The sequence below is a fragment of the Coregonus lavaretus genome, assembly GCF_964263955.1.
Source record: "Coregonus lavaretus genome assembly, chromosome: 10".
Lineage (NCBI taxonomy): Eukaryota > Metazoa > Chordata > Actinopteri > Salmoniformes > Salmonidae > Coregonus > Coregonus lavaretus.
The window spans coordinates 55,905,716-55,918,644 of record NC_139997.1 but is presented as its reverse complement, the minus strand read 5'-3'; the positions used below and the strand labels follow the sequence as shown (position 1 = coordinate 55,918,644).

The following is a 12,929-nucleotide window of genomic DNA, read 5'->3' as shown; positions in this document are numbered from 1 at the left end:
CACATGGATTCACCTACAGTGGCGTGTATTCATGGATGCTAAGGGAAGCCAGGCTTCCCCCAAAAATGTTGTCTCTCTGTGTTTCATAATTTTCCTTCAATTCGCAAGAGTCTGAATGTATCTCACATGAGAAAGCATCCGAGCAAGCGAAACAGCACCCCTCTGTCTCTGTATGTGTAGCCCATCTATCTGATGCTGTCTGGTCCAAATGAGTATGACATTGTTGCACCCGTAGCATTGAAGGCAAGGGAAGCCAGCGAGCATCTGGCCTCCCTTGACCAAAAAAGTATAGAAAATTAGCCAATCAGCGTTGAGCTAATCTGAGCAAGCTCAACTGTGAATCGTCCTGGCGCGCCCAAAAAAAAGTGTCAAGGGAAGCCAGCTTAGATTTGGCGTCACTCCTATCAAATCCCATTGACAGCATACGTCATTGACAGAAAAAATTGCATCTTGTTGTGTTGTTGTCCTCCAGTGGATAGCTAGCCATGGATGGAGATAGGGATTTGGACTTGTGGTTTTACTTAACGCTCCGTACTGGCCAATGATTATAATGCCGATTCTGATCCAACCATTAATATATACATTGTTGTGCCCCTGGCCTGAGAGGCTGGAAGTTCAATATGTAGCTAGATGTAGAAGGCTAATGTTAACTAGCTAACGTTGCTCATGAATGGAAGTTAGGCTAGTGAGCAAGCATTTTAGCCAGGTAGCCTAGGACAACAACAAATAAAAGCATGTACTGTATCACAGAGTGATAGACCATTTCGTCAACATGAAAGAGAGGAGGATGGCATTGGCGTTTCTCAACAAGTAGGGTGCGTTAACATGTTTTTCTACTTGCACGAACGCGCGCACACACACACGCACACACAGAAATCAGTACCATGGACAGCCACATCATATTTAGCTTACGCTGATTGGACTAAATTGTTTTTGATTTCTTTTAGTTGTCACTGTATTAGACTAAGCAGAGGTGATTTTATGATGTTGAAATGTTGAAGTTGAAATGGTGCTGGAATAGTGGAGGCAGTTCCTTTTTTTTTGCAACTTGCGGTAACTCTCTGTGGTTCTAAATCAATAGTTGTTTAGTGGGCCGAAAATATCGGAAACAGTAACTTGCTTGACCATGCTGTAGGTCATGTAACTGTCTGTTACTGTACATGCAATATGCTTTGTGGACTTCAGTATCCGGTTTTGTGATAAAACAAAGTTGTGGTTGAATTTATTCTGCCACTGTGTCTTCTTATTGTCTCGGCCTTTAGGCCTATACTGTATATCACGGTCGCAAGGCATATGAATTAACAGGTTATAGAGCAAACAACGCAATTATCACAACACTCTGGCTTCCTCAGTGATTTTACCCACGCACCGCTACTGTTCAACTGGTCAGTCCATGTCATGGAAAGAGCAGGTGTTCCTAATGTTTTGTACACTCAGTGTATACTTGGAACTTTTCCATGTGCAAAATCTTTTTCATGTGAATGTGGGATTCAACAATCACCTTTGATGTAGGCTGCAGTACATGATTGGCCTATAAGCCTATGAACTGAAACTTTATTAGCTCTCAGAAAATGATTGCATCTCTTGCTTTAATGAAAACATCATCACTAAATAAGAGCCTCATTCGGATTCAACAGGAGATCCAACACCTCTCATTAATTATTTACCTGAAACACTGTCTCTAAAATGGAACGAAATTGGGCGATCAGCAGCGAAGCCTCAGTCTGATTCTGTCTTCATAATGTCCACTTTATCCATCTGGTGTGAACCCGTTCTCCTGTGGAGACTGTGTATTTACACACTTCAGATGATTGTGGACTACAGGAAAAGGAGGACCGAGCACGCCCCCATTCTCATCGACGGGGCTGTAGTGGAGCAGGTTGAGAGCTCCTTGGTGTCCACATCACCATCAAACTATCATGGTCCAAACACACCAAGACAGTTGTGAAGAGGGCACGACAAAGACTGAAAAGATTTGGCATGAGTCCGCAGATCCTCAAAAGGTTTTACAGCTGCACCATCGAGAGCATCCTGACTGGTTGCATCACCGCCTGGTATGGCAACTGCTCGGCCTCCGACCGCAAGGCGCTACAGAGGGTAGTGCGTACGACCCAGTACATCACTGGGGCCAAGCTTCCTGCCATCCAGGACCTCTATACCAGGTGGTGTCAGAGGAAGGCCCTAAAAATTGTCAAAGACTCCAGCCACCCTAGTCATAGACTGTTCTCTCTGCTACAGCACAGCAAGAGGTACCGGAGCGCCAAGTCTAGGTCCAAAAGGCTTCTTAAAAGCTTCTACCCCCAAGCCTTAAGACTCCTGAACAGCTAATCTAATGGCTACCCAGACTATTTGCATTGTCATTAGTCTTTGATAGTTTATTTACAGTGGGGAAAAAAAGTATTTAGTCAGTCACCAATTGTGCAGGTTCTCCCACTTAAAAAGATGAGAGAGGCCTGTAATTTTCATCATAGGTACACGTCAACTATGACAGACAAATTGAGGAAAAAAAATCCAGAAAATCAAATTGTAGGATTTGTAATGAATTTATTTGCATATTATGCTAGAAAATAAGTATTTGGTCACTTACAAACAAGCAAGATTTCTGGCTCTCACAGACCTGTAACTTCTTCTTTAAGAGGCTCCTCTGTCCTCCACTCGTTACCTGTATTAATGGCACCTGTTTGAACTTGTTATCAGTATAAAAGACACCTGTCCACAACCTCAAACAGTCACACTCCAAACTCCACTATGGCCAAGACCAAAGAGCTGTCAAAGGACACCAGAAACAAAATTGTAGACCTGCACCAGGCTGGGAAGACTGAATCTGCAATAGGTAAGCAGCTTGGTTTGAAGAAATCAACTGTGGGAGCAATTATTAGGAAATGGAAGACATACAAGACCACAGATAATCTCCCTCGATCTGGGGCTCCACGCAAGATCTCACCCCGTGGGGTCAAAATGATCACAAGAACGGTGAGCAAAAATCCCAGAACCACACGGGGGGACCTAGTGAATGACCTGCAGAGAGCTGGGACCAAAGTAACAAAGCCTACCATCAGTATCACACTACGCCGCCAGGGACTCAAATCCTGCAGTGCAAGACGTGTCCCCTTGCTTAAGCCAGTACATGTCCAGGCCCGTATGAAGTTTGCTAGAGTGCATTTGGATGATCCAGAAGAGGATTGGGAGAATGTCAGATGAAACCAAAATATAACTTTTTGGTAAAAACTCAACTCGTTGTGTTTGGAGGACAAAGAATGCTGAGTTGCCTCCAAAGAACACCATACCTACTGTGAAGCATGGGGGTGGAAACATCATGCTTTGGGGCTGTTTTTCTGCAAAGGGACCAGGACGACTGATCCGTGTAAAGGAAAGAATGAATGGGGTCATGTATCGTGAGATTTTGAGTGAAAACCTCCTTCCATCAGCAAGGGCATTGAAGATGAAACGTGGCTGGGTCTTTCAGCATGACAATGATCCCAAACACACCGCCCGGGCAACGAAGGAGTGGCTTCGTAAGAAGCATTTCAAGGTCCTGGAGTGGCCTAGCCAGTCTCCAGATCTCAACCCCATAGAAAATCTTTGGAGGGAGTTGAAAGTCTGTGTTGCCCAGCGACAGCCCCAAAACATCACTGCTCTAGAGGAGATCTGCATGGGCCAAAATACCAACAACAGTGTGTGAAAACCTTGTGAAGACTTACAGAAAACGTTTGACCTGTGTCATTGCCAACAAAGGGTACATAACAAAGTATTGAGAAACTTTTGTTATTGACCAAATACTTATTTTCCACCATAAGTTGCAAATAAATTCATAAAAAATCCTACAATGTGATTTTCTGGATTTTTGTTTCTCATTTTGTCTGTCATAGTTGACGTGTACCTATGATCAAAATTACAGGCCTCTCTCATCTTTTTAAGTGGGAGAACTTGCACAATTGGTGGCTGACTAAATACTTTTTTTCCCCACTGTATAGTGGCATGGTGTCAGACATTTTGCTTCGACACCCAAAACACTGTCTGGTAAAGCACTATTTTATAATCTGTTAACTTACATTTGGTACTATATACACTACAGTACACAGTACAACTATCTGACCTTTTCTCAGCATAACCTGTAACCTGGATATAAGCAGCTGGACATATAATCCAAGATGACGCACAGCACAGGAGGACAAAATGGTGGCACATTTCAAAAAGCAGATTGACTGTATGGCTATAGCGCGTCCACTACAGATGGTGAACATCATTCTCCTCAAAGAATGTGAATCAGAGGGCCTGAAAAACCTCTAAATGATTAGCTCAGAGCTCTCAGAGCAGAGGGTCAAAGCAGACAAGTACAAAACATTGGACTATTGCCATATCTCAGACACGCTGTGTGACTGGTCTCTATTGTGGCTACCGGTCTATGGCCCTGGCTGATATTCCTGCTCGCTAGTGTCCAGACCCATAGGGCTCTGTTTAAGCACTGGGCTTGGCGCTTTGATCTGGGGTATTAAAGTGAGGCAATCATTCAACAGGTGGGGCATATTAGCTGGACAAGGTCTGTTTACTACAGAGCAGACCAGAGAACACCCAGGAAATATTTTCTCATTGTCCCTGGGTTACCGGCTGATGCCCCACTGAGGAAATAATCTAATAAGAGATTGACACACATAACTTGTGTGTGTGTGTCAGGGTGGGTCAGTGTGTGTGTGCGCGCGCACACTTTAAAAATAATATTTTAGAGACCGTCTAGATATATTTGTTGAAAATAGATACCAACAGATTCATTCAACTTCAAAAAGTATATATTACCATTTAAGAACAATACACCATTTATTAAATACAAATACCATGTCACATTAGTTTAACCTAAATGTACAGATACACAATGACAACTGTAAAAAAAAAAAAAAAACAGTTGTGCCGATACAGTAGCTTTATAGGGATACTTAGGGATTTTGTCAGTGAGGCCCTTTATCTACTTCCCCAGAGTCAGATTAACTTGTGGATACCATTTGTATGTCTCTGCATGCAGTTTGAAGGAAGTTGCTAACTAGCGCTAGTGCAATTGCTAACTAGTGTTAGCGCAATGACTGGAAGCTAGTACAGTATCGTCAGTTATTGCGTAACGCTATTTAGCATTGGCTCGCGAAACTACCTCTAACTTATTGGACGCAGAGACATAAACAATGTATCCATGAGTTCATCTGACTCTGGGGAAGTAGATAAAGGGCCTCATTGCCAAAATCCCGAAGTTAAGCTAGAATCCTTAGTTGCTACATCCATTTTTGGACCTATATATTAATGATATATACCCATTGATTCTTGAAGAAACCACTGAGCTTAGTTCAACTGTCGTACCCCATTAGAACACAAAATACAAGCTTGTTTTATTCCAATGTTTGTAAACAATATATCGTAAACAAACACTGTGTATCCTCAAAACATGGTTAAAACTATAATATTGATATCATGGATGATCAGTCCTTGCATCCATAGCTCTGTCTATAATTTCGAGAGTGATTACATTTCTCCAGGCTTTTTACCAAAACACAGACGGGGTGACGACTTTGTTATTGTTTTAAATAAGGATTCTAGCTTTAAATAAGAATAATTGTGAACAATACCCTGGAGAAACAATGACTGGTGCTGGATTACTTCCAACATACAGTGAGGGAATAAAGTATTTGATCCCCTGCTGATTTTGTACGTTTGCCCACTGACAAGGAAATGATCAGTCTATAATTTTAATGGTAGGTTTTATTTATTTGAAAAAAATCCAGAAAAACGCATGTCAACTGTTATAAATTTATTTGCATTTTAATGAGGGAAATAAGTATTTGACCCCTCTGCAAAACATGACTTAGTACTTGGTGGCAAAACCCTTGTTGGCAATCACAGAGGTCAGGCGTTTCTTGTAGTTGGCCACCAGGTTTGCACACATCTCAGGAGGGATTTTGTCCCACTCCTCTTTGCAGATCTTCTCCAAGTCATTAAGGTTTCGAGGCTGACGTTTGGCAACTCGAACCTTCAGCTCCCTCCACAGATTTTCTATGGGATTAGGCCACTCCAGGACCTTAATGTGCTTCTTCTTGAGCCACTCCTTTGTTGCCTTGGACGTGTGTTTTGGGTCATTGTCATGCTGGAATACCCATCCATGACCCATTTTCAATGCCCTGGCTGAGGGAAGGAGGTTCTCACCCAAGATTTGACGGTACATGGCCCCGTCCATCGTCCTTTTGATGCGGTGAAGTTGTCCTGTCCCCTTAGCAGAAAAACACCCCCAAAGCATAATGTTTCCACCTCCATGTTTGACGGTGGGGATGGTGTTCTTGGGGTCATAGGCAGCATTTCTCCTCCTCCAAACACGGCGAGTTGAGTTGATGCCAAAGAGCTCAATTTTGGTCTCATCTGACCACAACACTTTCACCCAGTTCTCCTCTGAATCATTCAGATGTTCATTGGCAAACTTCAGACGGGCATGTATATGTGCTTTCTTGAGCAAGGGGACCATGCGGGCGCTGCAGGATTTCAGTCCTTCACGGCGTAGTGTGTTACCAATTGTTTTTTTGGTGACTATGGTCCCAGCTGCCTTGAGATCATTGACAAGATCCTCCCGTGTAGTTCTGGACTGATTCCTCACCGTTCTCATGATCATTGCAACTCCACGAGGTGAGATCTTGCATGGAGCCCCAGGCCGAGGGAGATTGACAGTTATTTTGTGTTTCTTCCATTTGCGAATAATCGCACCAACTGTTGTCACCTTCTCACCAAGCTGCTTGGCGATGGTCTTGTAGCCCATTCGAGCCTTGTGTAGGTCTACAATCTTGTCCCTGACATCCTTGGAGAGCTCTTTGGTCTTGGCCATGGTGGAGAGTTTGGAATCTGATTGATTGCTTCTGTGGACAGGTGTCTTTTATACAGGTAACAAGCTGAGATTAGGAGCACTCCGTTTAAGAGTGTGCTCCTAATCTCAGCTCGTTACCTGTATAAAAGACACCTGGGAGCCAGAAATATTTCTGATTGAGAGGGGGTCAAATACTTATTTCCCTCATTAAAATGCAAATCAATTTATAAACATTTTTGATATGCGTTTTCCTGGATTTTTCTGTTGTTATTCTGTCTCTCACTGTTCAAATAAACCTACCATTAAAATTATAGATTGATAATTTCTTTGTCAGTGGGCAAACGTACAAAATCAGCAGGGGATCAAATACTTTTTTCCCTCACTGTACTGTGTGACCATCAAGCAGCATGGAAAATGCTGTCGTCACCACAAAATGTCACCTCCGGATTCTGTTCTTGGTCAGCCGTACAGGTTTCTCCAGTTACCATATAAATCACCTCTGTTTATGAGAAGATATACAGTAACCACAACACTGGCTGGCAGCAGCAGACCCACGGACTGATAAAGTGCAACAGTGCAGAAAGAAGCCATTGCTCTACAATGGTAATAGCAAATGCAGAATGTTGGAAATACTTTACACTTGCAGAATAATTTGACATGACCGAAATATACTGTACATGTAATTGAAACTGTACTGTACATCTTATTTATTTATTTTGACCATTTTACCAACATGGCACTGCTACAGTATGGAACCTGCAATGCGGGAACCTGCAATGCGGGAACCGCTCTGGGGCATTAGATTGTGACTCATATCAGGCCAGCAGAGATTGAGAAATGTAAACTCAGTTCCTTTGATCAGTGCTCAGGGGCACCGTTCCACCCCACAGTGGAGAAAGTCAGGATCTGTGAAAAAGAGGAGCTTCTCTTCAGTCCAGTGTTGCTGTCAAACATGGACGCAGCTGTTTGCATGACACGTTTTCAGTGGAATGAAATATTTGTATATTTAAATATCTAAGACCATGTCTCTCCTACATTTGTGTGTGTCTGAAGTTGACAATACATTCATAGTAACATTTTGCAATGTAAGGATAATACATTATTCACATTTACAGTACACACATCAAAAGTGTCCTTGTGTCCATAAAAAGCGGGTGGGTTAGTGAGTTAACACACACAGTACCTCATGTTTTCCTATGAATTCAAAGCTCCACAAAAACACAAGCACATGCAGACAGACATAGTTATCCAAGCAGTTGTAAAGTAATAGTAACAGTGCTATTTTGAAGCATTCTAAACATTTACAGCAAGTGAGCATTTTTAGATTGACTTTTTTCACTTGGCTGGCTGACATGATGGTGAGATACAGTCTACGAATACATTGTAGTACAAGGACACTGTGTGCTACACCATTAACCTAGTTCACTACAGTCTGAATGTGGTACCAAGGTTTCCATTCAGTAATACCTGGACACAATCCACCTTGACACCTACGTCATTCATTACTACTGTGACGGTAGGCAGCCTAGCGGTTAAGAGTGTTGGGCCAGTAACCGGAAGGTGTCTTGTTCGAATCCCTGAGCTGACTAAGTGAAGAATCTGTTGATGTTCCCTTGAGCAAGGCACTTATAATTTCTCTGAAGAAGAGCGTCTTCTAAATGACATAAAAATAAAATACTGAGCACCTATGTAGAACATCTGGAAGGAGAAGTCCCAATCTTACAGTTTATCTTCCTCAGACAGGAATATGTGCAGATTCTGCAGAAGCTATAGTGTTGTGGTTTATTTCCTTATCCGTTTGCTAGTCAGTACATTGTGTAAATCTATGGTACACCAATCAGACAGTTTGTCCAGGAATCTCTGTAAACACTGAAACTTCACAGCAACAACAACAGAGAGCAGCACAACATCAGCAACAGCAACAACAGTTCTCAGTATCCACACTCGTCATTAACAAAGAAAACCAGCACGGTAGAGTGTGAAAGCAATCATTAAATATAGCTTTACAGACTAAATATACTGGCTGGATATTGGTATCAGAATGACGTACAGTGGTGGTCACACTACCCAGCATTAAGGTATTGCTGCTTGCAGGGGTTATTGAGTCTCAAAAGTAAGGTCCACAACAAAGGCTTGTCTGTCTGTGTGTCCTTACACACTGTCTGAGGGGCGGCAGGACAGGCGTCAGTAACCTCAGTTATTAAATGGTGATATTGAGGGGGAAGGTGAAGGTTGAGGTATTGAAGGGTGGTAGGAGGAACGGAGCAACGTGAGCATTGCTCAACTTTTTTTTAACATGTGGTGCAGCTGGTAATAGCGCCTGCCTGTGATTATGTGCACCTGCTGTCCCTCATCAGAGAGTTGGATTTCTGGGCCGTGGCAGAGGGAGTGTTCAGAATCACACAGACAGACAGAAGTCCCTGAGCTGGTTCTGGGAGAGACCCAGATTAATATGGAATGTGTTACAGACAGAGGGCTGGCTACAGCCACAAGGGGGGGTCACAGATATTACTGTTAACCCTGATTTGATCTCTTGTTCGGCCTGTTAATTCTCTCCTACCTCTCCTACCCTGGCATTTCCATGTGATTCAGACTGCTGCCAGTAAAGAACAGTCAGTTCAACTAACAACATTATTCATTTTCATACAAACAGACTATAATTATTTGTTCTTGGAGCTCTAAGATATGGAGCTGAATCGAAAATGATGCTGATGAGGTAGATAAAAAATGAACTTAGAGCAATATAACAAATGTTTGTGCAACTGTACTCGAAACTTGAACTTAGTACCTGAACCCTGGTGTTCGAATGCACACGTGCGTAAGCACTAGAGTACATAACACGTGCACATACTCATGTCCACAAACCACACACACACATGATCACATCCACAAACCATAGACTTCCTAAGTCTTTTGCAGACTTTGTTCAATATTAAGAGGAAAAGTATTACAAACATTTAATAACCTACACATTACTAGAATAATATTCTTATAGTAACGCATTTAAATATGGAAATAGATTCACATGTAATTTCCTATCCCATGTCTGCATACCTGGTCTGGCTAAATGAGAAAGACCAGTCTCACTGTAACACCCTGCGGTTCAGACAATGGAGACAAGAGGAGGATTATTGCAATACCCGTTTGTGTTTGTGACACTAGACAGAGAGCCAATCCCCAGCTCCATGGTCCCAGCGTTATGTGAAAGTCTGCCTGGCTTATCCTTGGGGCTGTGACCCCTATATGTGTATCCATTAGTGGGGAAAGCAGCCCCTCTCAGGCACAGAATCTCCTGGAAGGCATACCTGAACTCAGGACTCCTGCAGTATATGAGGGGGTTGAACGCTGAGTTGGCGTATCCTATCCAGTTCAATATCCTGAATGGCATTTTAATGTTGTCCACCTTCCAGATGGTCACCACCACGTTGAGCACAAAGAAGGGCAGCCAGCAGAGGGTAAAGGTGCCCATGATGATTCCCAGCGTCTTCAGGGCTTTGTGTTCCTTCAGACAGAACTTAGGTCTCTTCCCGTTCCCCCCTGCCCCTCCGCTCCCGCCCCCACCATCCTGCCCCTGGTTGTTGTCGATCATCTGGGTGTGGAAGCGCCCCTCGCTGCTGCGGATCTTCTTCAGCTGCTTCCTGGCCTCCTGGAAGACGCGTCCGTAGACGAAGGCCATGACCGCCAGGGGGATGTAGAAGGAGATGACGGAGGACGCCACGGCATAGGCGGCGTTGGTGTTGAAGTCACAGCAGTGGGCATCTTCCAGGCAGCTGAGCGCCTCGGGCTCATCAGACACCCACCACTTCATGTGGATGGGCAGGAAGGAGATGAGGGCGGCCACGCCCCACACCATCACCACCACCACGCACACCTTGCGCTTGGTCAGCAGGGATGGGTATCGCAGCGGCGACGTGATGGCCAGGTAGCGGTCCAGCGCGATCACACACAGCGTCTCAATGCTGGCCGTCACACACAAGACGTCCGCCGCTGTCCAGAACTCGCACAGGAAGCTGCCAAAGTGCCAGGTGTTGAGGAGGATGTAGCAGGCCCCGAAGGGCACCACCAGCAGGCCCATGACCAGGTCAGCACAGGCCAGAGAGGTGATGAACATGTTGGTGACCGTCTGCAGCCGCTGGAAGCGCACAATGGCGGTGATGACCAGCACGTTGCCAAAGACGATGCCCATCACTAGCAGGGCCATGAGGATGCCTAGTAGCACCGCCACAGCCTCGCTGTACTCCGAGTAAAACCACTGGTGAGACGACGAGTTCGTCTCCACTGATAGATCCGATAGGTTGAATATGGCAGGCGTGCTCAAACTCTCCATGATCTATGGCCCAGTTGAATCAACAAACCACAGGAGATAAGATAAGGAGAAACGTGTTGTCAAAAGGACCCATAAAACAAATAATTTTCCATATAGCTATATAGGCTACTGTATATGTAAAGTATATAAAGTCAAGATAGGATTCATAAGTTAAGTTTGATATGAATTCTGAATTATTTCATCCAATATCTCTTAGATGCAATTGTATTTAAAATATAATAAAGAAAATACTAACTTCATTCTTAATACATTTGCTCAATCAAAAAACACAAATAAATAAATCATTTCATCTTAAAGCCATTTACCTACCTCCAAATGTTCTCCTGGTCTCCCATAAAATCTAAAAGTATTCCTTTTTTATGTTGTAGCTCCCACTAGGTGTTTGTACTTCATTAGAAATGTTTTTGGCTGACTGCCTTCTCCCTTCCTCTTTTGCTGTGTCACACACTCACAGTCCCCACTTGCTCTGTGTTCTAAAACACCACTCTCTCTCACTGTTGAATGTAGCTCCTGATCTAGTCATAGCCCTTATAGCAGTCAAGAATGACATCACACTCTGGCAGCAGCCAATCAGCAGGCAGGCACACCACAGGATCAGTGAATAAGAGTGCCTTTATGCACAGTAAGACGTTTTTTCACAAAAACAAGTCAAATTGCAAATTTGTTTGTATTTGTAATATTTGTAAAGTACAAATATTTGTTCTATGTTACCAGATAAATCAAACTACTGAAGGCAATATGATAGTGATAATGTTTCTGAGAGCGAATGCTGTATGTCATAAAATTTTGAAAAAACGTTGAAAGGGTCGTTCACATGGCAACATAATTAGTATAAGCTCTGTTGGAGACAAGCACAACAAACGAACTAAGCAATTATGTACAACCTACAGTTATATACTGTTCTAAAGGGTTGTCATGCAGAGCATAACTACGTAATATGATGTCAATGGAAATGAAATTGGATCTCTTCCAGCTTTCACACTTCCTGACCTGAATCTCTTCAATATTCCAACTGGAAACAGAGACATTAGGCATAGTCCATTGACATACAGTAGATACTAGACCCTCTTAAATATTAACATGACAGCATAGCTCGCTCCACCACATAGATTGGGTTATTATGTACAAGCACACTTACAGTGCCTTCGGAAAGTATTCAGACCCCTTGACCTTTTCCACATTTTGTTATGTTACTGTCTTATTCTAAAATGGATTAAATATTTTTTCTCACAATACCCCATAATGACAAAGCGAAAACAGGTTTTTAGAAATTGTTTCTAATTTATTAAAAATAAAAAACTGAAATATCACATTTACATTAGTATTCAGACCCTTTACTCAGTACTTTGTTGAACCACCTTTGGCAGCACTTACAGCTTCAAGTCTTCTTGTGTAGGACGCTACAAGCTTGGCACACCTGTATTTGGGGAGTTTCTCCCATTATTCTCAGCAAATTTTTGCACATTTAAAAAAAGACAGAAACTGAAAAAAACGTATTTACATAAGTATTCAGACCCTTTGCTATGATACTTGAAATTCAGTTCAGGTGCATCCTGTTTCCATTGATAATCCTTGAGATGTTTCTACAACTTGATTGCAGTCCACCTGTGGTAAATTCAATTGATTGGACATGATTTAGAAAGGCACACACCTGTCTATATAAGGTCCCACAGTTGACAGGGCATGTCAGAGCAAAAACCAAGCCATGAGGTTGAAGGAATTATCCGTAGAGCTCAGAGACAGGATTGTGTCGAGGCACAGATCTGGGGAAGG

The 12,929-nt window shown here is 43.0% G+C and overlaps 1 protein-coding gene across 1 annotated transcript; it reads right to left on the bottom strand.

Moving 5' to 3' along the window:
• Positions 1–7,498: 7,498 nt before the first annotated feature.
• Positions 7,499–11,632, bottom strand: LOC311135623 (beta-2 adrenergic receptor). The gene is made up of 2 exons (XM_084169650.1): positions 11,466–11,632; positions 7,499–11,159 (listed from the first exon to the last, which is right to left on the bottom strand). The coding sequence occupies exon 2, from the start codon at positions 11,154–11,156 to the stop codon at positions 9,933–9,935; it is 1,224 nt and encodes a 407-aa protein (XP_084025776.1). The 5' UTR covers positions 11,157–11,159; positions 11,466–11,632; the 3' UTR covers positions 7,499–9,932.
• Positions 11,633–12,929: the final 1,297 nt, after the last annotated feature.

Excerpts from the sequence above, each read along its gene's own strand:
- LOC311135623 (XM_084169650.1), bottom strand. The coding sequence starts at position 11,156 with ATGGAGAGTTTGAGCACGCCTGCCATATTCAACCTATCGGATCTATCA.